The sequence below is a fragment of the Periplaneta americana genome, chromosome 5 (genome assembly GCF_040183065.1).
Source record: "Periplaneta americana isolate PAMFEO1 chromosome 5, P.americana_PAMFEO1_priV1, whole genome shotgun sequence".
Lineage (NCBI taxonomy): Eukaryota > Metazoa > Arthropoda > Insecta > Blattodea > Blattidae > Periplaneta > Periplaneta americana.
This window is the reverse complement of record NC_091121.1, coordinates 58,266,435-58,291,229: the sequence shown is the minus strand read 5'-3', so window position 1 is coordinate 58,291,229 and position 24,795 is coordinate 58,266,435. Positions and strand designations below refer to the sequence as shown.

Here is a 24,795-nt window from a genome sequence, read left to right as displayed (position 1 = left end):
CTGTACAGAACAGCCACCAGCACCCAGCCTCTGTCTACATTTATAGAAAATGAATTCCTTGTCCTTCTCATGACCTTGCAATTAGTGCACTCTTAATGAATTAAGAAAATTGTTTCGCATTTCATTTTAATGCAAGCTTTATGCAATTCCATGTATTATTGAAGTTGTACGGCATTAGAACAGGTTTAACTAGTTGTTATTCATTATTTCTGTTGAGTACTTTAACATATGTTTTGCGTTGTGAATCATGCTTAGAGCCCGAAGTTTTACGTAATAGTAAATCCTAAAAATATGTACATACATATGTATCTGAAAACGTTAAAATATGTACTAAATATGTAATATCTAAATTGGAGAGGGAGTTAAAAATGGTCATTTACTAAAAAATTAATTTTATTTTAAATAAAGAAAAATAAGGTGATTAATTTCATAAAAATTACACATTTATATGTCACACTGATGATATAGTTTTCATTGCGATTCTAAAGTTAATGAAGGCATGTAGCACAATATGCCAGAAGCTATTTATCCATATTTTCAGGAACCAAGTTCTGTTGGCTATAGCGTATTATTTTCTTATACAGGGAAAACGAACTCTGGACATCACACGAGGTTACTGTGCATATTTAAACAAAAGAATGCGTCTTCTGTTGGGAACCGCTTTCCTCCGCTGAGGATCTGGCTTACAGTAATTAAACTGGCGTAATTACGATTTCTCTGAAGGACTGCTTATACTTTTCTCACTACTAGCTTACCTGCACTTCCACGGACTGCACTAATTTCATTTCTATTCGTCACATGATATCTATCGATTCCATGAATGTAAGTATTACAAACTCTTTGGTCGATATAGGCTACATCACTTCAGGCGCAATTTTAGAATTCTGTAAGGTACATTGCCAAGTAGGGCTAGTCAGATGAATATTGGAATAAAAGTGAAACTACTGTCCAATATAACAAAATACACCTTCTCCAGTTACAGGAAAAGACACTCACACCTTTCTACTTGTCTTACAAACACCAGATAACAAAAGACAAGGATAAAAGTTTAACTGCCTTCAGGCGGTGCAGTGCCATGAGGTTGGTATGTAGCCAAACGCGTCTGTCATCCAGAATTGTACAAGCAAAGAGGAAGACGAAATAATTAGCAGGAAAATACCAGGTTATGCCTGATTCGTTGTCCTGTTCTGAATGCTGAATTATGTATCTCATTTTGTACTGAAAACTTCGAGTTTATAATTGTATAAATGTTTTTATAATATTTTTTATGCCAAATATTAATAATTTTCTTTACAACGTGTTTAGTGAAAATACATTTGTGATGAATGTTAATTTTATGTAGCAGTTACGGCAACCTAAGAGAATAGTGCTCACAATAGGTACACGGTGCTTAAACGCTGTAAATCGGTTTTAATACTAAACGAGTATCTTGAAAATAAATATAGAAATAACAACATTGAACATATGTCCTACAAAAAATTATATCCTGTAGTTATTAAATTTTAACCATTAATAAATATCATTAATTGGTATTTAATTTCAAGATTTATTTTTGATAATGTTTGCTAAACTGTATTTAGGTTATTGACTAGAACAGGCCTGCAGAATTCATAAGTAGGGGAAGTATGACATCAGCCTCACTCCACTTCTATTGGGGACGTTCGAATTCCGCGTAGAGTTATTTACATTCTCTGGCCATCAAAGGTCCATCAGTGGCGGCATGTAATTTTCAAAAAGGATTGTAATAAATTCATTGTTTTTATAATGCGTTATCTCGTTTCAAGATTTACAATTATGCTAGATTTCCTGTCGGTAGTTTCTTTGAGATTTCTTTGCACCTAACCTGTTTTAGATTTTCGAAAACTTTCCTCCTATCATCACCTATAGAAACATAAATTTATAGCATTTAATTAATGAACCTTGAAAGTCACTATTAATTTCAATTTAAAATGAACACAACGAGTGACGTCCTTAATTTTACAGTATATAAATAAATAATCAATATACAGTTAGTAATAATGAACTTACCCGAAAGTTTGTGCATTTCATAATTCTTAATATAGACTTAGTTGAAATGTGGTTTAATATTGAAATGACGAGTAGAAATAAATTGGATGGGACACAGTAAACAAACAATTCTTTCGTTTTCAACAACAAAAAAGTAATCATATTCCCATTTCCTTTGGAAGTAGTATTCCTTCACGGGTTTAGAGTTTGCCATGTTCCAGTTGTCTTTAAACTGCAATATGCGTATTATTGTTTCTTTGTTTCTTTACTTATTTACTTACTTATTTAGGCCTACTTATTTACTTATTTATTTATTTATTTACTTTTTAGTTACTTATTTATTTTCTTATTTATTTACTTATTTATTAATTTACTTATTTATTTACTTATTTACTTTTTACTTATTTATTTACTTAATTACTTACTTTCTTATTTATTTGGCTGGAGTGCGTTACAATGTTGAATGACAGCATTGACATCCGGTCATATAGCTATCACTCACTTATCAACGTACAATTTATTTATCGTCCTATTACTAGTAAAACCAATTAAGACCAGTAATACAAGTTTTCTAAAAACAGGAATTAAAACTTTATTAACGCACGAAAAATCATAATAAATTCTTCAAATAAAGTAACTGGTTTTTTTTCCTGCAAGCAACATTTCGGACTTATTTCACTTTAGTAAAATACAGAGCACGGAAAGACATGTCGGGGACTGTACTTAACTTATTTTACACAAAAAGTGGATTTAATCTGCTTTACTAGTAATAGGACGATATATACATAGGGAGACCTTTTTACATTATATGCACAGATACATTTTAAAATCTATTTTACATGTCTTTTAATTTATTTATTTCCCTAATTGATTTTTCTTTTTTTTTCTTTTTTTTTAACAAGAGAAATAGAAATAAAATAATAGCAATAAAATAATACAAACAATATAAAACAGGAGATACAGTAGTATTAACAAATTTTGAGACCGAATGAGCAGCGCTTGTGTGCGGTCGCTGTTCAGATATAATATTAATAGGGCTATAAGAGAATATAAAATAAAATAAAATGAAACAGGAAATAGAATTAAAATTACAGTTACAGAAATTATACAATACAATATTAATATAAGAGAAATATAAAATAATAATAATAATAAAAATAAAAATAAATAAGTAAAATAAAATAGTAACTCAAATTTGAATTACAGCGGCAAATGGAATGATATAATATAATATTAACACTAGAGAAGAATAATATCGCACGTGAAATGTAGGACTATATATATATATATTTCAAAATTGTAGAATACAAATATAATATAGGTTGATTAATTCATACACATAGGCTATAAATTTATTTAATCAAATTGAAGATATTAACACGTTTCTAATTTTCTTGTTATATGTTAGTGGGTTACATGTTAGAAGTTCTGGGTGTAATTTAATTAAAGCATTGTACAACCGAGGGCCAAAATTAATGCTATGCTTTAGACCAGCAGATGTGAGACATTTAGGTTCTACTAATGTTAATTAATACTTCGTCTTGTGTCATAATTATGTGTCTGTAATACAAACGTATTACGATTTTTTATGATAAAATTTTAACTGCGTATACTTATAAATTTGTTCAATATTGAATACATTAAATTCAGAATAAATTAATTTAGTTGGATAATCGAAACGTTTCTTCAAACAAATTTTAATTATTCGTTTTTGTAGTAAATTTAACGGACTAAGATTAATTTCTGTACTTCCACCCCAAACATTTATACAATATTGAATGATAGATTGAATAATGGCCAAATAAACATTTCGTAGAACTCTAATGGGTAAGTAGCATTGAAGTTTAACGAATTTATAAATTGTTTTTCTAAAGGTATGTTCCTAAAAAATTTATCTATTCATTTGTAATTCTTGATAGCGTATTGTATACCTGCCGCTGCGAATGAATGTTAATGCAGCCAAGCGTAACTAGAACGTCATGACCGCACTGGTAGAAAAGGTGGGTGGGGTAAGAAAGGGGAGTATAGCAGTCGCTCTCAAGAGCTACAGTTCTGCAGGCCTGGTCTACCCGCTAAACTATGCCATCGCTGGGTTGTAAAGGGTTAAAATTTCACTATGACAGTGAGGGAGAATACAGCTATATGGAAGTCGTGAGAATTGTCACTGTACCTTCACCGATGAACAAATAAAAATATTGTTCGGAAAGTCGGTTTCGCGAACAGCCAGGAATAACCAAGGATGACCAGCCCTAAGTTGGCCCTACGTTTAAATGCTTTATCAGAGATGAACGATCATCCAACGATCAGCCGTTGCAGCAGGTTTTGGAAACCGGATTTTGCTACCTATCGTAGGTCCTCATATTATTCACGATTCTGAATCCAATACACCGGCCGAAATTTCATGAGAAAATTCCTCCCATTCAGAACTCGAAGCACCTCGCATTCCGTAACGCTAGTTCAGACCACGATGCAACGACGCAGAGTATACGACATAGTACATGCTATAAATGATTTTATGTTGTTTGTAGGGATTGCATCACACTACCTGGATTCTCATTTCGCAAACATCCTTAGCCACAAAATAAAATATAATTTTTGATATTCATATCGTAAATAACTATTATGATCAGCGAGCGAAACTTACTGCCCGATGGGAGAGAGGCAAGTGGTTTCAGAGTCTGTCTACTATGTACAATACTCGTAGAAGACGGCGTGGGTCGTGTCCTGTTGAACTACTGTGCCTTAGTTGTTCGCTGGTTACTTGCTTTGAGTTACAATCGATGAGTAACTTTTTTAATTGGTTATTCTACGATGCTTTGTCAAATGCGACGAGTAACTTACGTCATGGGCTCAGAGACCACAGAATTTCGTATTAATTTCGAAAAAAAAAATATCGTTGTAAGAATATTATATTTAGCGGTTTATTGTTAATTAGTTGCAAGATATTCCAGTAATTTAGTATAAATTGAAAAGCGAAAGTGGAAAAATAACCCTATATTACGAATTAAACGTTGAAAGCTGCTTAAAATGTCATATAACAATTTATTATATTGTACATATTAAAATTAAACACAAATTTATAATGCTGAGAAGAAAACATTATTTGTATCATGTAACATTTGCTGTCTCTATTTGTGGAATGAAAGCATAGCAGAAGTGACAATATTACATTCTTACATTCTGTGTCTATGGTCAGTAACGTTTAAATTATACATAGAGAAAAAACTTTCTGCGTAAACAGATGCACAAGGAACCTGGACACATTTCAACACAACAGATGTAATGTAGCATGTGAGATCGTAATGCATTAATCACGTCAGCTTTAACATTGGAAGTTTTGGATGATCGTTTCAAAACTATTTCATTGAAGTAAGTAAGTAATAATAATACCAATAATAATAATAACAATGATAATAATAATACTTACTGACTTACTTACTGGCTTTTAAAGAACCCGGAGGTTCATTGCCGCCCTCACATAAGCCCGCCGTTGGTCCCTATCCTGAGCAACATTAATCCAGTCCCTACCATCATATCCCACCTCCCTCAAATCCATTTTAATATTATCTTCCCATCTACGTCTCGGCCTCCCTAAAGGTCTTTTCCCCTCTGGCCTCCCAACTAACACTCTATATGCATTTCTGGATTCGCCCATACGTGCCACATGTCCTGCTCATCTCAAACGTCTGGATTTAATGTTCCTAATTATGTCAGGAGAAGGATACAATGCGTGCAGTTCTGCGTTGTGTAACTTTCTCCATTCTCCTGTAACTTCATCCTCTTAGCCCCAAATATTTTCCTAAGAACCTTATTCTCAAAAACCCTCAATCTCTGTTCCTCTCTCAAAGTGAGAGTCTATTCTATATCTAGCTAGTTCTTTTGCTACTAATGTTACCCCTCCTGTTCTATAAAGATTATAACCTTATTCCTTTGCTGTGGTCGTGCCAGAGAATCAGTCCCATTCGGAGGCTTATAGTTAGGTTTCGTAACAAGCTGTTTTTTTACGGTGATGGGTAATAATAATAATAATAATAATAATAATAATAATAATAGTAATACATTTTGATTATATTACGTAGTCTAATTATATTAAGAGTCACATCATATGTTTTTGAGAGGATTAACATTTTGGTGTGCCGTGTTGAGCCTAGGCTCGTGTAGGGTGTGCCGTGAGTAGAAAAAGGTTGCGGAACACTGAACTACAGTAGTAGGGTCCAATTTGTTAGTACTATAACATTCTGTACTACACATGACCCTCTGTTTCAAAGAAACATGTAGAATGGTGGTGTATTCTCTGATATTTTCCAATTTAGTGCTGAATCTGCAGATGAAATGACACAGCAACACTTTTCTTCACTATCAGGAAATACTAAGTACAAACAGAATGAGTTCATAGACTTTTGTGGCCAAAAGCAATACTGAAATTTTCAAAGAAGCAGGCTTTTCTTGCGCATTCTATGTAATTGCACATGATGAAACAGCGGACATTTCTCGTATTGAGCGACTCTGCATATGAGTTAGATTTCTGAACAGTACTCAAATCAAATTTAAGTACGAGGGAAGTTTCTTAGTTTCATTTGTCTCAATAAATTTAATTTCAATCTATTGCATCCGAAAAATAAGTACTTTAATGATAACATTAGATTATAAATTACTGAAATGGTTAATCAAGGCTACGATAGTTGCTCTATGTTGACAGAGAAAAATGAACTTGCGAACATAGTATTCAATATTTATTTTCAAAATCCTCATTTTACCTTTGTTCAAGCGACAAATAGAAATTAATGGTAATACAATATTTGAAAGTGGTTCTGACGATCGAAATAAAAGTGAGATGATTTAGTTTTGTAATAACATAGTTATTTTTTAAAGTGTACTAATTTAACTTATGGTTCCCGTGAATTTTAATATCTTTCTAGGTAGGGCCCATACCTCAGAGGGTCAGAACCACTGTCAGTGATGTATCCGATTTTCTGTGTAGCTTTATGAAGAAATGCAATAAATTGATAGTAAGGTGGAATAAGGGAAGGAAGGTCGAAATTGTTATTATTTTAACTTCCAAAACCTTTTACGAAAAGCAATCATTTTTGGTTATAATTCGTGCTTTGACAGACATTTTTATACAGATTCTTAACTGAATTATTTCCATAATGTTGAGGTGTCTGTCACTATTGTTTTGTGGATAGTTCATCTGCTACTTAACAAACCGGTTCGTGGGCAGTAACATTTTCATTGTAATGGACTGGGTGTTTGTTTCTTGTTTTGTATTTGTCCTGTGACGTCTCCCCTATGGAAGTCCGCAATGCGGAAGGCTCTAGTGTTACTGCAAAATTGAAGAGTTCGATCTGAAAACACGTTAAGTCCATTTTTATGAAAGGACTGGGCTAGTTTTTTTTATCCACTGCCGTGCAGACTGAGCGGGTTTTCATGTGACAGAATAAGACAAACTTTTAGACGAAGATTGGTATTGTTTTGCAACGAAGCAAGCTTAGATATAATAATACTTACTTACTGGCTTTTAAGGAACCCGGAGGTTCATAATAATAATAATAATAATAATAATAATAATAATAATAATAATAATAATAATGATAATAATAACAATAATAATGATAATAATAATACATTATTGCCAGAACAAAGATACATATTGATTTCTTTAATATAAAAACACTCTAGCACTCCGAGAAAGAGTTAGTTACATACTCAGGCTCAGGGGGAATTCCACATAATGATGCCTCAAACGTAATCATATAATATGAATAGGTCATTAAAGTGGCCAAACGAAATGATCGAGTTTTGAGATCACACATTTTAATTACATACTCCTCTACACTATGTCGATAAATAGGAGGAGGTAAATAAGGCAGAGAAAAATATTGAATTATCTTTATTTTGAGTTATATTACTAACATTTTGAAGTTGTTATGATATTCATGTAATGAGGTTACTGATTTTGGTGTCAGTGTTTACATATTCCCTGTGCGTTAAATACATACTTGATTATTTCATGGTTAATCAGTACTTCCAGGCGATAAATTTATTAGCCAATATCCGTATTTAATCAGTTGATGTCGTTTGAATGTCAAGGGTGAACTGTCATAGTTTCTTGGGCTCACCCTATGTCCCTTCTCGGTTAATTCGAAGACTAAAAGTTAATATATCATTTTGTTTGAATTCATACTTTCTACACAGTTCCTTCGATATAATTATAATTTATATGACTCTTGATAACATTTTGAAGGTTAGATTCGTGAGGATTCCTCATTCTTATTAAAATATACTTCTGATGTCTTAATACTCTTATTTCAGCTGCTTCTGTTCTCTGTCTTAATGCTCTCATTTCAGCTGCTTCTATTATTTTCACTTGATCGATGTCTTACAGCCAAAAACTAATGTTAGGAGAGTTAAATTGTTATAATATTTTTAAATTGTTGCTGGCATCTTGTTTCTGAATAATGTTCTTTTATTGGAATTGTAATGTTTTGGAATTTGACTGACTTATTCTCTATTAGTGTAGAAGATGTTTGACAGATAACAAAGAAGATAACCAAATGAATATAGGTCTACCTTCTTTCTGATGTTGTAAATATGTAAATGATCAAAATTTCGTTCTGAGAGGATTACTATTAAGTTCTCAACCAATGGTACGCGTACCACTGGTGGTACATTAACCACTGCTGCTGGTACTTTTACGAAATGTGAAATAAAAATATGAATTACGATGTTATATATTTAGATGTTTTCAAACTTCGAACATTGGAAAAGTAAGTAAAATAATTTTAGGAATATGTGTTTTAAAATAAAATGATGTCATTAATGTGTGTTGTAATATTTGTAATTGTTGGCTAATTTCACCAAACCTCGTTAAGTTCTCAACCAATGGTACGCGTACCACTGGTGGTACATTAGCCACTGCTGCTGGTACTTTTACGAAATGTGAAATAAAAATATGAATTACGATGTTATATATTTAGATGTTTTCAAACTTCGAACATTGGAAAAGTAAGTAAAATCATTTTAGGAATATGTGTTTTAAAATAAAATGATGTCATTAATGTGTGTTGTAATATTTGTAATTGTTGGCTAATTTCACCAAACCTCGTTAATGTTAATTCAATAACATCCAGTAAATCTGGACAAGATAAGAAGGGAAACTGACGCGCCCTGTTTAAACCACACTAACTAACAAGCCAAGCACTAGTATTACTAGATTACTAACTTTATGAAACAGGGTTCAGGTTTGATCAGTAGATACCATATTTGATTTATATGGTTTGAAATAGCTGAGCTTGAAAGTAGAATGCAATAGTCCAATAAAACTAAATACACATTATAGTTAGTTATGTTATTGTGATAAGACACTGTCGAAGTTCCCCTTTTAACACCAAACATAACTTCTTGTATGGCACTACACTCTTTAATTGTCTTTGTGACAATTATGAAAATACTCTGAAAACCAAAACTTAAAAATATGTAGAGCAATTAAATATTTAACTATTAATTCCTGAAATATTACTAGCGGTAATCTTATGAGAAGTTATATTATATAAAATGTTGAGTGTTTTACCGCTGTGTAATGTGTAATAGAAACTTCAACACATGTTAAAATGTTACTTTAAATTTAAATTAGATATTTAACGTACATACTCTTCCTCCGTAAATATATTGTTTACTCTATTTCACTTTAATCAGTGAAATGTCAGATAAACTAGAGATTGCATTGGAAATGGATTTGAAGAAGTTATGACAGAATCTCTGGAACTAGTATATCAGCCGGGAATTGTTTAGAAATACCATTAAATATTCCTTTAAACATTTCTAAGAATGATGCTGCTATGTGTGGCGTGATCTCGTCGAACACCTCCTTCCAGTTCTCGTCCAGAAGTTTGTTCATTTCGTCAACTGCAAGCAATGAATCCTTAATTCACTTAACTGTTCCTTTATTGCCTACAGGAGAGCCAGCGAACACACCTCAGCTAAATTCAAACTCTCCTCAGAATGCTCAATGTTTCAGGCGAAACTATTAGCATTGAGAGAAGCAATCAAATGATGCAGTCAGTTTGGTTACAGCGCTTGTATTCACAGTGACTCTCAATCAGATAAATATAACACCAACCTTATTGCCTCAGAGATAAGAACTTTAATAATGAAAAGTAGCGTCCATATTTGTATAACTTGGGTCAAAGGTCATACTGGGATAGTTGGAAATGAGAGAGCTGATGAATTGGCAAAGATGGCAGCCAACTCTGATAAACCACTGTCGTACAATTTATGTCCGATATTCTATATTAAAAAGGTAGCCAAAAACATTATATGCTAGAATGGAACGAAAGATGGGTCAATAGTGATAAGGGAAATCTTACAAAAGAGCTGATTTTTCAACAGTCTGTGATCGAAATAAATGTAAAGTAATAATGCCAAATTTCGTACTGAGACAGTTTTTGACTGGGCATGGGAAATTCGGGGAATAGTTAAATAGCTTCTTCATTTGTGAGCCATGGCTCCCTCTTATATTTGGAGAGTATTTCACTGTTTATTTTGGTAATCTTGATCTGGATGTTTGGTTTACATATCCAGTCCAGTTTGATTTGTTTCTTATTTTTTTTTTGTATTCCAAAATGTGAATTACTTTCAATCTTGCTAAGTTTCATTCATGGGCTAGAACCCGGACTGATTGTATGCTGGTGATTTTTTTTGCATAAATTTCATCTCTGCAGATTGCAGTCAGGAAAAGTAAATTTTCGGCAGAGAAATGAAGTATTTCTCATATTCTCAGTGTGCATTAACAGCAACTGTTATTTTAATGTGTGTGTGTCTAATGCCTACCCACTTCACTTTGTGTGGTTGGGGTTCTGGATACAGTAGATAGATGGCAGGACTGTGACAGATTTTCAAATTGCACACCACTTCGGTGGGCCACGTTATGTATGCATGATGTGTATCTGTGAAGAGTTATGTCGTGTACTAGGGTGAGTGTATGTTAAGTGTTCGTGTAAGTGTAGTGTAGGGAATGGTAGAAGATGATAATGAAGGTTAGGAAGGGAGAAAGGGAAACCCTGTGCTGGCACATAATCTACTCCTGTCAAATAGCACCAAGGGAGCCGCCAGGATTAACGTCCCCATCCGACAGATGAATCACTATCAACAGTTATATATGCCTTTCCTTCAAATGACTGCGGAGAGATTTGGGATTTAACCCAGGCATATTGATGCACAATTTAGGGATTAGAAATTGTGCACCACCATCTCTCCTAGTCCCGAGCTAGATATTTTACAAGAAAATTTGTGACCCTGCTGGGAATCGAACCCGGGCCAGCTAGTCTGGAGGCAGACACACTAGTACAGAGCTAACTCGGCGGACACCTGTTACGTTAATGTTACCTATTGGTTCATATGAGTACCAGCGAAGTTTAATATATATTACATATTTATTTATGTAAATACTTGTCATTTGACGGATTGACTCATATAGGTACATGCGAAGTTTAATGTATATTACAATTGGATTTGTGTAAATACTTGGTAGTCCTAAAATTTTACAGATTGATAGATATACCAGAAGCGTTTGAAAAGTTCGTGACTTGACACATAGGTGGCATTGAAAACGTGTCAACAATGCCGCTATTTTTTATGGTAATTTGAAATCAGTGCAAGCATAAAAATAGTAATTTTCTTTTGACTACACTTTGTGTTGTTTAATTTTGAAATTGTTGTGCTGAACAGATTGGTAAAAATGGAACTATCGATCTTCGTGCTGTAATTGAATATTTCGTGAAAAAGGGAATGAGTTCAACAGAAATGATAGAAGCGTGGATGCTACACTTGAGGAATCCGCTCCAGTGTTTTCGACTGTGAAATAATGGGCGGCACTATTTAAATTTGATCGATTGGAAGATGGATGTCAAGTAAGAGCGTCACGTCGTGGCGTTCTCTTTTGGGATTCTAAGGGGGTAATTATGAATGACTGTCTAGCAAATGGAAGAACAATAAACGAAGAAATTTATTCAAATCTGATGCAGCAACAGAAGGGAAAATTCGCAAGAAGAGGCCCAGTACATCCCAGAAGAAAATGTTTCAATACGACAATTCACATGTCTGCAATCATGGTTGCTAAACTAAATGAACTAATGTACAAATTTTTTGCCGCACCGCCCCCCGTACTCACCAGATCTCACACCCACAGATTTCATCCCCTCCCCGCAGAGCTTAAAACTTACTTGGCTGGGAAGAAATGTTCGTTAAATGAAAAGGTTATTGCAGCAGCAGAAGGCTTTTATTTTGCAGACCTTGAGGAATCTGTTTACAAGGAGAGTATAGCAGCATTGTAACACCGATAGACCAAGTGTGTGAATCTCAAGAGTTTATGTTGAGAAATATAGATTGTTTCAGAATAATCCTATTTAATTTCTGTGTCATGCTGTGAACTTTTCAAACAATCCTCGTAGGTACCTGCGAAGTTTAATATTTATTAGAGATTGATTCGTGTTAGTAGTTTCTAGCTCTAATATTTTATATATTGATTCGAATAAGGTACCTCCAAAGTGTAGTACCAGTATGTATTTCAGATGTATTCGTACTTTCTAGCTACAATATTTTAGATATTGATTTGTAAGTACTTGCTAGCTCTGATAGTTTACGGATCGATTCGTATTAATACCTGCTAAGCTGATTGCAATTGATTTCTTTAAGGACTTTTTGGCTTATTATTTTGCAGATTGATTTGTGTACATAGGTACTTGTCAATCGTAATACTTTACAGTTCGATAAGTAGGTACCTGCTAGCCTTAATATTTTACAGATTGATCCGTAATGCTTTACGAATTTGTTTGTGCATATACGTTTGTGCGTTAAACTTTAAATATTGATTCTTGTAGGTACATATCAATTCTGATGCTTAACAGATTGATATGTCTAGGCACCCGCTAAAACTAATATTTTACATATTGACTCGTGTTGGTACCTATGACCCCTAATACTTCACAGATTGATTCTGTTGATATTTGTCAATGCTAATACTTTATAACTTGATATGTGTAGGTATATGCTAGCCCTAATTTTTAATAATTGATTTGTGTAGGTATCTGCGAGACCTTATATTTTACACTTTGATTCGTGTTGGTACCTATGACCCCTAATACTTTAGAGATTGATTCATGCAGGTACCGTTGAGCCGTAATACTTTACAGATTGATTCGTGATTAGAGATTAATTCGTGTAGGTACATGTTTCCTAATACTGTACAGATTGATTCGTTAGTTGAGATTAATTCGTGTAGGTACATGAGTCGTAATACTTTACAGATTTATTCGTGTGGATACCTATAAGTTGCAATATTTTTCATATTGATTCCTGTAGGTTTGTGTGAGTCCTAATACCCTATATATTTATTCGTGTAGATACCTGTGAGGCCTAATATTTTACAGATTGGTTCGTTTAGGTATGTTAAGCCCTAATGATTCGTATAGATGTGTGTGGTTCCTAATACTTTACAGATTTATTTGTTTGAGTCCCTCTGAGGTCTAATATTTTTAGATTAATTCGTAAATGCACTTGTGAGCCCTAATACTTCACATATATATTTGTGTAGGTATCTGTGGGACCTGATATTTTACAGACTCGTTAGTGTGGATACCTGCGAGTCATAATATTTTACAGATTGATTCTTGTAGGTATATGTGATTATTCTGTAGAACTGAATAAAATAAAGGACATTCCTTTACTCAAATGTGAGACAATTCGATATTTTCTATGTGCTATTGAAATGTCAGAAACAACTCTATTTCAGTATTTGAAAGAGGGCAAAGCAATAAAAAAAGTTGTATCCACACTAAAATCTCTTTTCACGGAAGATAACAAATGCGAACGACTGTCATTATGTTTGTCTATGTTAGAAGTTAATGGTGAATTCAGGGCTATGTACAGTTATGTGCATATTGATGAGAAGTGGTTCTATTTCACTAAGTATTACCTCATGATAGATGAGAAGTCTCCACAATGGCAATGGAAAAAACAAGAGTTTCATTCCTAAGATCATGTTTATGGCGGCAGTGGTAAGACCTAGGTGGGACTCGCACAAAAATAAGTGATTCAATATCCGAATAGGCAACTGGCCATTTATTGACATAAAGACGGCAAAAAGAAGCAGCTAGAATCGGCCACATGGCACTCCCCTTATATACCCCAAAACATTAGTGACACGAAATGGCATTCAGAAAATGCTTGTGCAAAATCATTCCAGATATTCAAGTACAGTTTCCAGCAAGTTGGAACAAGAAGACAATCATTAATTCAGCGGGATAATGCAAAACCCTATTCTTCTGACCAAAATCCTACAATTATTTCAGCGGTCAACAAAAATGGATGGAATAATGTTTTGAAGAGGCAGCCACCCAACAGCCCTGATTTCAATGTTTTGAAGCTTGGCGTTTTAATGAAATCCAGTTTCTGCAGCATCAGAAAAATCCAGGAACACATAAGAACTGATTGACTGCTCTGTTGAAGCCTTAACCGCTCTGACCAAAGACAAACAGATTGCTGTCTTCCTCACTTTGCAGCAATGCATGGAGTACTCCATGATGAAAGAAGGAAGCAGTATATACAAGGTGCCTTGTATGGGGAAAGACAAAGATTTTCAGGAGCATTTCCCGATACACTTCAATGCACTCAAGAGGCTATAAAAGTGGCACAATTAGCCTTGGAGAAGTTAAAATACACCAAAATGTAACTTGCTCAACATATTATTAATAGCAGTACCACTTTAAATTTATTAAATGATGAGTGAACATTTTTATTTGTGATTGTTACTTATGTATGTTTTAAAAGAAGTAAGGTCTCAAGACGTTATTTGATATATTATTTTATGGAGAGAAAATATCTGTGATTGATACTCGTACTTACGTATTTTTGTTAAGGTAAAGTACCAAGACATTATTAAATGCGATCTTATTAATATTCAAGGTGTGAGTAAATATATTGCAACATATTTTCATGTATCACAATCTGCAATGTAATATCCATAACATAATTTGGAATTAAATAAATGAGGGAAATCTATACCATAATTTGGGATGGAGGCAATATTGCACAGAGGATAGGGATAGACCAAATTCTGAGAATATGTCTGTTTTGTATTATAAAGATGAATGAATATTTGTACTGAAAGGAATACAGTTGCATTTATTACGTGTTCTTATGAAGGACACGAAATGTTGAACCGAATCACGCGATCTGATTTAGAGTATACCTCTCTGATGCGTTATTTTTCAGCAAAAAATATAATAAATTTTTGTGCTAAAATTGCTATTTTTAATACCCTATTGAATATGTTCAAAAATATACACAATCCTGACAATACTGCAGGAGGAATCACTGCACATGGATGAATGGAGAGGTAGGGAAGTACGCCGAAAACACTTTTTTGTTAACAGTCCAATGAAGAATGAGTACTGGAGGCTATTTTCATAAAAACGTATGTTTAACAGCATCACAATACTTTTCCGTATGTCAGTTGTTGGGAAAGTAAATTATTTATAGATAAATATGAGGAAAGAAAATAGACGTTACAGTAAAAGATAATAAAACGTGAAAAGACAGTGATTTATAAAATATATGCTGACACATGGCTGAAAATAAGGATGCACAATCAGGAGCAGTGTTGCTGGACGATAAATACAGAAAGTGAGTTGTGAGCAATGCTAGGAAGGATATGTTCAGAAAGTGCAGCATCTGCCGAAGATATTTAGTAAGGACTGGAATGTCCTGTGTTCAATTTCAGGTGAAAAAGATATTTGTAAACTTCTAGAATTGCTACGGCTTCCACTGTGCCTTTACTACTGGTGAAAGGAGTACAGAGCATGATATACATTACACTACTACCTCAGTAGTATCAAACGCCCTAGTTCTATTGACTCTGGATGATGGGTGTGTAACTGTTACCACATGAGTGCAAAATGCATAATTGATATGAAGGAAACTGCAGTGAAGGAAAGTTTGTCTTACCGAGACGCTTGTCGCCGTTGAAGAGGTTGTCGAGGTAGATATACATCCTCTTTGGGTCCAGGTGGACTGTCGCTGAAGTTAGCAGGAAATGGTGTACTCCATTAATCTTCTGAGTTGCGAAATTGTTTCGGACCATGCATTTTGCATCAACTGTTGGAGAGAAAAAGTACTTATCTATGTATACTTTGTTTTTAAATATACACATCTTTGGATGTAAAAAATCTATTTAGCACAAAAAGGAATTGTTCTAGTACAGTGAATGTTATTAAATGAAAAGCTCTCATACGAAAGACTAACATATAGAAACGACGTGACCGATAGAAAATAGCCTGAATATTATTTTATACCAGTAGTTGTGGTCTTGTGAATGCTTTCTCTTCAGCAATTGTTAATTAAACATTTGTATTGTATTGTGATCATTTGACACGAAAGGAGACTTCAGGGTGAGAGGACGCATATAAGACGTGTTGTGAAATTGCAAATGTAATATATTAAACCATTAAGGTATCCTTTTTATGCATACAGACTGTCTCTTGTACAAGAGTATGTCCGTGATGACTAAGCTGCTGACATTACGTAAAATGTCTACAGGTGTCTTTTTTTTCATCATAAAAGGTGAGAATGAAATTTAAAAATCAATTTCAGATTAATACTTACCAAGTGAGAGGCTGTTAGTGCCTGTAAATGTCTATTTTAAATTTTATTGCCCTCTTTGTTTATAATATCTATTTTTAAATGGCTGATAGAGCAGGATTACGAAAAGTTTTTATAATTTATGAATTGCATATATTTGTTATTATTATTGGTGGAGCAGTGCTAATATTATTGTTAGTTGTAGCGGTATCGTGGACAGTCTGGAATGTTGTTCAGCCAACAGTCAGCTTTTGATTGCTTTGCTTCCACAGTAAGACCTCAAGATTGCTTTTGAGGAAATTGTTCAGGAAAGGAAAGTAACCTATTCTCTTTATACCCTAACTAACAATTGTTATGCATTTGTTATTTATACAATAGAAAAATACTTGCAGATTTAAGAGTTGTTATCAACAGATGCACAGATTGTAAGATTATGGAAAAATTGTAGATAGGAGGTTTTAGAAGTAAACAGAGTTTTGTAGAATAATGTTTGGTGAGTGATTATTTTAGCAGTAAATTAATTTTAACTGTGTACAGTAGTCGCGGTTAAATGGTTAACATTAGAATTGGACAGGACCCTATAGGGCAAAAAAAAAAAAAAAAATATATATATATACTCATTGACGCCCTCTTCCATATAAGATATATACAGGATTTATTTTTAATTTTGACTTCTTGCACTTTCCCAAAAATAGTGCATTTTTTTAAATGTAATTTTATTATACATCTTGATTACACAACTATTAACACTGTATCACTTCGGAATATGTATGATAGGACTTTCCTGTGTTAAACTTCAATGTACCGACAACGTAATACGTAAGACAAAACATAATCACAAAAAAACATAAGAATACAGCACAAACACAAGAACATAAAAAATACATCGCACTGACATATGAAAACAAAAGCACACACAAAATTGCAACCTCATTCAAGAAATTCAATTACAACATCGCATACAGAAGAAATAACGCTCTACAAAACATCTCAACACACAAACAACACAAACAAACAAATGCAACCACAGAGGCGTATACAAACTCAAATGTATCACCTGCAACAACTTCTACATAGGACAGACAGGCAGATCGTTTCAAACACGTTACAAAGAACACATCACAGCCATAGCAAAATTACAAAACACCTCCACATATCCAGAACACATCACAAATGCAAACCACACCCACAGAGACATCAACACAGACATGGAAATACTACACATCCAATCAAAAAAGCCAGAAACTAAACACACTAGAACAATTTGAAATATACAGACACACGAAAACACACCCCAACGAAATTCTCAACACACAACTCAACTTCAAAACACACACACTCTTTGACTCTACACTATGCCACACGAATGCACCCTCACAGGAAACAGAACAAGAGGCGCGAAAACCAATAACGACCAGTTCTGAGGATGGCCCATAAATAGGTCGAAAGATGTAAACGAGGTACTTTGAAGTTTAACACAGGAAAGTCTTATTATATATATTCCGAAGTAATTATATTGTTAATTAATGCTGCGTTCTTGGCAGGAAAACAATTAAATCTCTTGCTCTCCATTATATCTCACACACATTGGATTTAAAGGAAAGAGATGGACATCACTGAAGATAACTCTGATGCATTTCTTCCTGAAGGCAGCACAGTGGAGAAAGTAGTGAAGAAAGAATTCCAATTTTGTTCAAGTGTTTTCATAGACAGTCACGCCCTGTGGGTAATGAAAGATGCAACTAGTTTTCCTTTGATACTCAGGAATTATATTTTGTTTAAAATTGAGCAGTCCCATTATTTTATTTGAAATTTTATGAAATGGTATAATATTATACAGGGTGAGTCAGGAGGAAAAGTACATGTTTTGAGAGGTGATAATATTGGTCATTGTGGACAAAAGAAGTTAATATAATTGCAGCTCTTATAAACAGCTGATGTATTGCTGATACGAGCTAATTCGGACATCCCTTTATTTGAGCACAAGCATATAAAATACGAGCGAGGAGTTCCACTCTTGGTTTCACTTTACAGTTGTAGACTTCGATCTGAAGCCAGCCCCCCCAAACAGTAATCCAGTGGAGTAATGTCGGGTGACCTCGGTGGCCAAGGAGTGACTCCACCGTGATCGATCCAACTCCCAGGATACGTTTCATTGATCCTACTACAACCTAATATCGTTTTCGTTGCGTCCGCATGTGAGTGCTGATGAATGAGATGAAACAGATGCGTATAGCCTCTAGCAGCGAATCATCTTACTCCTATCTCACTCCTGACAAATATTTCCATCGAACATACACAGCGTTATCTAGATTATTTGGATGTTGTTCTGCGTAATGGTATATACCAGATCTAAAATGTATGATGGTATGTATCTAAAATTCAAGATTTCATAGTTATTCGTGTTGATAGTCTGAACAATCTTTTTATAGAAATATGGAGTATCCGTTTTCGTTTGTTTCCACTAGGTTGATTAACAAATTCTGGGCGCTGTCTTTTTCATGTCTGAAAATGTTTTGATAGACACTATGATTACAAAGGAGGGACACTAAGGGGATCAAAGTATTCGGTAGTGGGGAATGACACACTGTGCTAATTCGTGGAATGAACACCGTTCAATTTACAATGGACGGTTAATTTATAAAATTTCTGAGACGAACCACATGTTAGATGAATGGAGTTTAGGTAAGAAACATAATGAAACATCATTCTATCCGATTTTCGTTAATTCTTGATTATGTGTTAATTCTTCCAGTGATTTTTAGTAAGTTAAAAAATATTATTTGCATTAACATCATTCCCAGACGAATTGAAACCAAAACTCATTGAACAGAATCTGTCAAATAGTTCTGGAGGAATCACTGTACACAGACGGTATTAATAAATACATTTTTTTTTTTGGTTTAGGCGACACGGTGAACTAGTTGCTTGAGTGCTGTGCTTACAATGCTGTGGACCAGGGTTCGATCCCCGGTTTAACCCCTGTTTATAACTTGTGTTGGGGAAGCAAACCCATTGTCCAGGTATGAGTAGTACAGGAGTTTTATCCGGGAAGTCCGGTTACCCTGTGGGATTCCGACAAATCTCCATAATCATCTCATTTTATCTCGGGTGTAGCATAGACCAGCCTCCAGTGCGCATCTTGAACAACGACTCTGTCGGGAAATTGACCTACACAACTGGCTGCATATGGGTGAAGGATATAAGTCAAGTACCCGCCATTAATGAATTTCTTTTATGTCAGAAATACCGGTATTGAAAGATTCATTTTCAAAAAAGTACACAAGTAGCCTTTTTTGCAGTATCTCTTTTGACTATCGATATTCTGTAATCTGACGCACCTTATTAATTCAGTATTTGTTTTTGCATCTTTTTATTTAGTTCAAAGTTAACATTTTTTTCGTGAGACTCGTATTGTTAAATTCCACACTAATTTTGCAATATGAAAATGCCCCCAAAAAAGTTATTCTTGTTCCTCGAAGAATAATCTCACTAATTGGTGGTATATTTGTGAATAACTGTTTATACCGCTGGCTCTGTTCATCTGCGACTAGTACTGAACACAAGACATATATTAATGTTATGTAGATAAATATATATGCCATGGAAGAAACCAGTGCTTCATTTGTGATTAGTCTTATGTAATCCATGTGCAAATTTCTTACCCAGAGTGATGTTGATGTTTCCTGTCCCTGTTATTGACAGCAGAAGGATCTGTCCTGATATGTTGTAGGTACCCAACAGCTTCAGTTGAGGCACGGTAAGCAGGAATGAATTGCGGCCCTTATTGAAGTCATTTCTGAAATCATATTGGTTTGAATGCCGAGTTGTAGGCATTTTATTCGGGGGGGGGGGTGGGGACTGGGAGGGAAACCGTGGAAAGTTGAAATTGATTAAGGTTTAAAAATTAACATATAATAATTTAGTTATTTATTTATTATTAATTAATTAATTTATTTATTTATTATTAATATTTGTGTGCTGAACAACAGCCAGAGGCCAATTATAGTTCAGCACAATACACAAACAGAAGATACAAAGGTGCAAAAACAAATAAATAATATCTTAAGTAAACAAAAACATACATAAATAAAATAGGTAACAAGAACAGTAAATACTAATAATTAAATCGAAACTATACCTTAAAGTAATCTAAATTGTGCCCATGCAAATTGGCATATTTTATGCGTCTACAGACTGGAGAAAGTGATTTAGAATTTCTTTTATAATTTTTATTTTGAAATCTTAAACCTTTTGTAGGAATACGAAGGGTGATGTTGTTTATGATAGACTCACCATCAATATCACCATTGATAACTTTGCAAAGAAATTGATAATCAAGATTTTGACGTCTAGAATAAAGGCTACAACAGTTAAAATATTTACAGGTAATCTCATAGTTAAAGTCAGAGGAATTGGGTATAAATCGAAAAGAAAATAAGGAAATAAATTTTCTTTGAATATTTTCCAATTTAACCGAATCAGTTGAAGTAATGGAATTCCAGGCTACAGATGCATATTCAAGTTTAGATCGAACCAAAGTAAAGTATAGAATTAATAGTGACTCAGGAGTAGAAAAAGAATAAGTTATAGACCTTATTAAACCAAGTATTCTTATTGAATGATTATAAATATATTGAACATGATCATGAAAGTATAATTTAGAATCGAGTAATACAGCAAGATCTTTAATAGAATTTTTCCTAATAATACGGACGTTGTTAAGAGAATAGTTAAATTTTATGGAAGTAGTTTTTCGTGAGTACGATATGACAAAAGTTTTTGTTTCATTAATTTTCATTCCATTATTGTCAGACCAAAGTTCAATAGAGTTAATATCATTTTGAAGAGTTTGGCAATCGGCAGGACTATTTATTGAGGGAAAGATTTTGAGATCATCAACAAATAACAGGTAGTTTGAACTTATTCTTTTAGATATGTCATCTATAAATAATAAAACTAATAGAGGGCCCAATGTAGATCCTTGGGGAACTCCACATAAACAATTAAATGGGTCCGAGAGAGATTCACCTAGACGAACACAACATTGTATATTAGTTAAATAGTTTTCAAACCAGCTCACGTAGTTAGAAGAGAGACCAAAGTTTTCTAATTTATTTACCAAAATATTGTGAGGTACAACATCAAACGCTTTGCTAAAGTCGATGTACATTGAGTCAATTTGACCTTGCGTTTCAACAACCGGCATAACAAGATTAAGGTAAGATACTAAGTTGGTAGTTGTTGATTTACCTTTAGTAAAACCATGTTGGGCTGAATTAATTTTATTCTTAACATAAAATGAAACATGTTTGTGGATTATTTTTTTCAAAAATTTTTGAGAAATTGTTTAATATTGAAATAGGTATATAATTGGAAACAACATTTTTTTTACCATTCTTAAAGATAGGAATAATGGATGCTTCTTTCCAAAGTACAGGGTATGTAGCAGTTAATAAACTTAAATTAAATATAAAAGTTAAACCGGTATTAGAATATTAGAACATCCCTTAATAATAAAATTAGGAATGATGCCATCAGTGCCCTTGGATTTATTAGGTTTAAGCTTTTCTATGGCTAATGAAACATCTTCAACTGTAATTTTGGGTAAGGATAAGAAGTCAGTATAATTATAATCCAACAAACAGAGATTAGAATTGGGCTGTTTTTGAATCGATTTAAATTGATTAGCAAATGCATTAGCAATTTCTTTCTGATCAGTAATGTGAACCCCACTTATTAATAATTCGGTGGGATAATTATTGGATTTTCGAAAAGATTCTACATTTCCAAGATTTCTTGGGTTCATATTTCAAATTTTCGTCAATGGATTGTAACCACTTAATTTTATCATATTTAACCATAGATTTAACTTGTTTTCTGTAATTGGAAAAAATTTGATAATGATGATCAGTTTTGAATTTCTTAAAATTTCTATGTGCTTTGTTCTTTTTCTTAATAAGTATACGCAAGCTATTTGAAAACCATTTAGGATAGTGCGATTTTTTACGAAGGTGACAGGAACAGCAAGAGATATAGCATTGTTCATAATTTGAGATAAAGAGTTAATAGCAACGTTAACATCAGTAGCCTGATATATGGAATTCCAATCATGATTGTATAGAGTGGAATAGAGTTTCAAGTAATCACCTTGAGAATCATTAATGCAGGTACTAGATGGGCAGTGATCAGGTAGCGGCAAATAAACTTTAAGATTAATGGAGATAGGAGGATGATAAAATTCCTCCAAAACAAGAGAATGATTGGCTAGTTCTACTGTCATGTTAATGATATTAGTAAAGACAAGATCAAGTAGATTTTTACTTGAAACAGTAAAATTAATTTGGTTTAATCCCAGAAGGTAAGGCGAGGAATATAAATCACGGGACTTAATTTTAGAGTAGTAATGAGTATCATTAAGATTAAAACCAGTAAACCAATCCATACCAGGACAATTGAAATCGCCAATAATTACTATTCTAAAATTATGAGTATCGAGGTTTTTTTCAAGAAAATTGAGGTAAGATTTTAAGTGATTATGACCGAAATCATGTGGGAAGTAATGATTTCCAATTAATAAATTAATACCATCAGCCATTTTAATTTCAATCCAAACATATTCAATAATAATTTCTAAATCATATCGCCGACAGGTAAAAGGTAACTGGTTGTTAATCGCTGTTAGAACACCCCCACCTCTTTTTTATTGGTGTCCTCGTAGTTAATAATAATGATAATAATAATAATAATAATAATAATAATAATAGTAATCATCATCATCATCATCTAGGAATACTTTTGCAGCGTATGATTAAGTGGTAGGCCTACAATTTTCAAATGTGCTTTACGGGTCTGGATTGCAGCGAGTATTTAATCTCTTGCACATCATTTAATACAGAGTGTAGGATTGTTTATCCCTATGATCCACATCTGACCCATTTCTACTGGATCTAAAGTACATAATTTACAGCATTCAAATGTCTGACATGTCACTAGTCGGCATGTAAAAGTTGAAATCTGAACCTGTTCTCTTTACGTCATGGTACCTGTTTGAATGAGGAGTGTTCTCAAGTTAGTGTCAGTGGAGCTGATGGAGCAGAGAGCTGTAATTTACTACCTGAAAAAAGAGTAGCCTATGACTCAGTTTCAAATCCGACGTGATATGACAGAAACTTAGGGTAATCTGTTGTTTCTTAATTACGAGGTTATGACATAGTAAAGCAGTGATGTCTTGAATTTAAACACAGGAAAACATCTTGTGAAGGTCCTCCGTAGTTGTTACAACTGAAGAAATCATCGATTAAGTGAGTGATTAATGCAAGGATGAAGAGTGATTAGAACCATTAGGGATATAGTAAAGGAATCGGGCTTCTGATATCATACCCTTCATAATAGGGCTACGAATTGTAACAAAAGAATTAGCAATGAAAATATTAACTGCAAGATGGATGCTTCGAATGTTAAGAACATCACAAAGACGATCTCGAGTTATGTTATGCCAATACCTTTCAACAAAGTACCTATGTGACGAAAAAGCAAAATTGATAGATTTTTGACAATGAATGAGTCTTATGTTCAACACTAGGATCCAGAGACAAAAATTGAAAGCAAGAAATGGAGACACCAGAAGTATTAAACCCCTAAAAATTCAAGGTGCAACCATCTGCAGGAAAGATAGTGCTGTCTATTTTCTGGGACAAACAACATAGTATATTGATTATTTAGAGAAAAGAGCCGGAATGAAATGTGCTATTGTTCTAAGTCGTCATGTCAAGGACTATCGTCAAGGAATGAGCGCCGTTACTAAATTGGAGCCAATACATGATAGAAGATGGTGCTACATCGGAATAGAGAGATCTTCCATCATTTCATTGTTATGTGTTTTATACAAGAACAGTCGAAAAATATCGGCGCTCTATCAGGTATACAGCGGGATATAGAGTAGCCTATTAGACAAAAAAAAATTGGATGGGGGGCCTATTTACAGACAGTTCAGAGAATTCCACTTATTATGAGCCCTGTATAAGGTATTTCAGTTAAATGAAACGTAATTTAAGGGGTTTTTACTGATATGACAACTATTTTTAATTCGAATATTATTTAAAATATCATATTTTATTTCGTGTTAAAATTTGGCTTGCAAATGTCCGAGAA

The 24,795-nt window shown here is 33.7% G+C and overlaps 1 protein-coding gene across 1 annotated transcript in view; it reads right to left on the bottom strand.

The window, feature by feature from the left end:
- Positions 1-7,882: 7,882 nt before the first annotated feature.
- Positions 7,883-24,795, bottom strand: part of LOC138700495 (protein takeout-like) — a 47,790-nt gene continuing 30,877 nt past the window's right edge. Inside the window, exons 4-6 of the mRNA XM_069827099.1 lie at positions 20,307-20,440; positions 16,009-16,158; positions 7,883-9,912 (exon numbers count right to left, since the gene is read on the bottom strand). Of these exons, the coding sequence (XP_069683200.1) occupies positions 9,752-9,912; positions 16,009-16,158; positions 20,307-20,440 (445 nt within the window). The 3' untranslated portion in view covers positions 7,883-9,751. The remainder of the gene's footprint in view (positions 9,913-16,008; positions 16,159-20,306; positions 20,441-24,795) is intronic.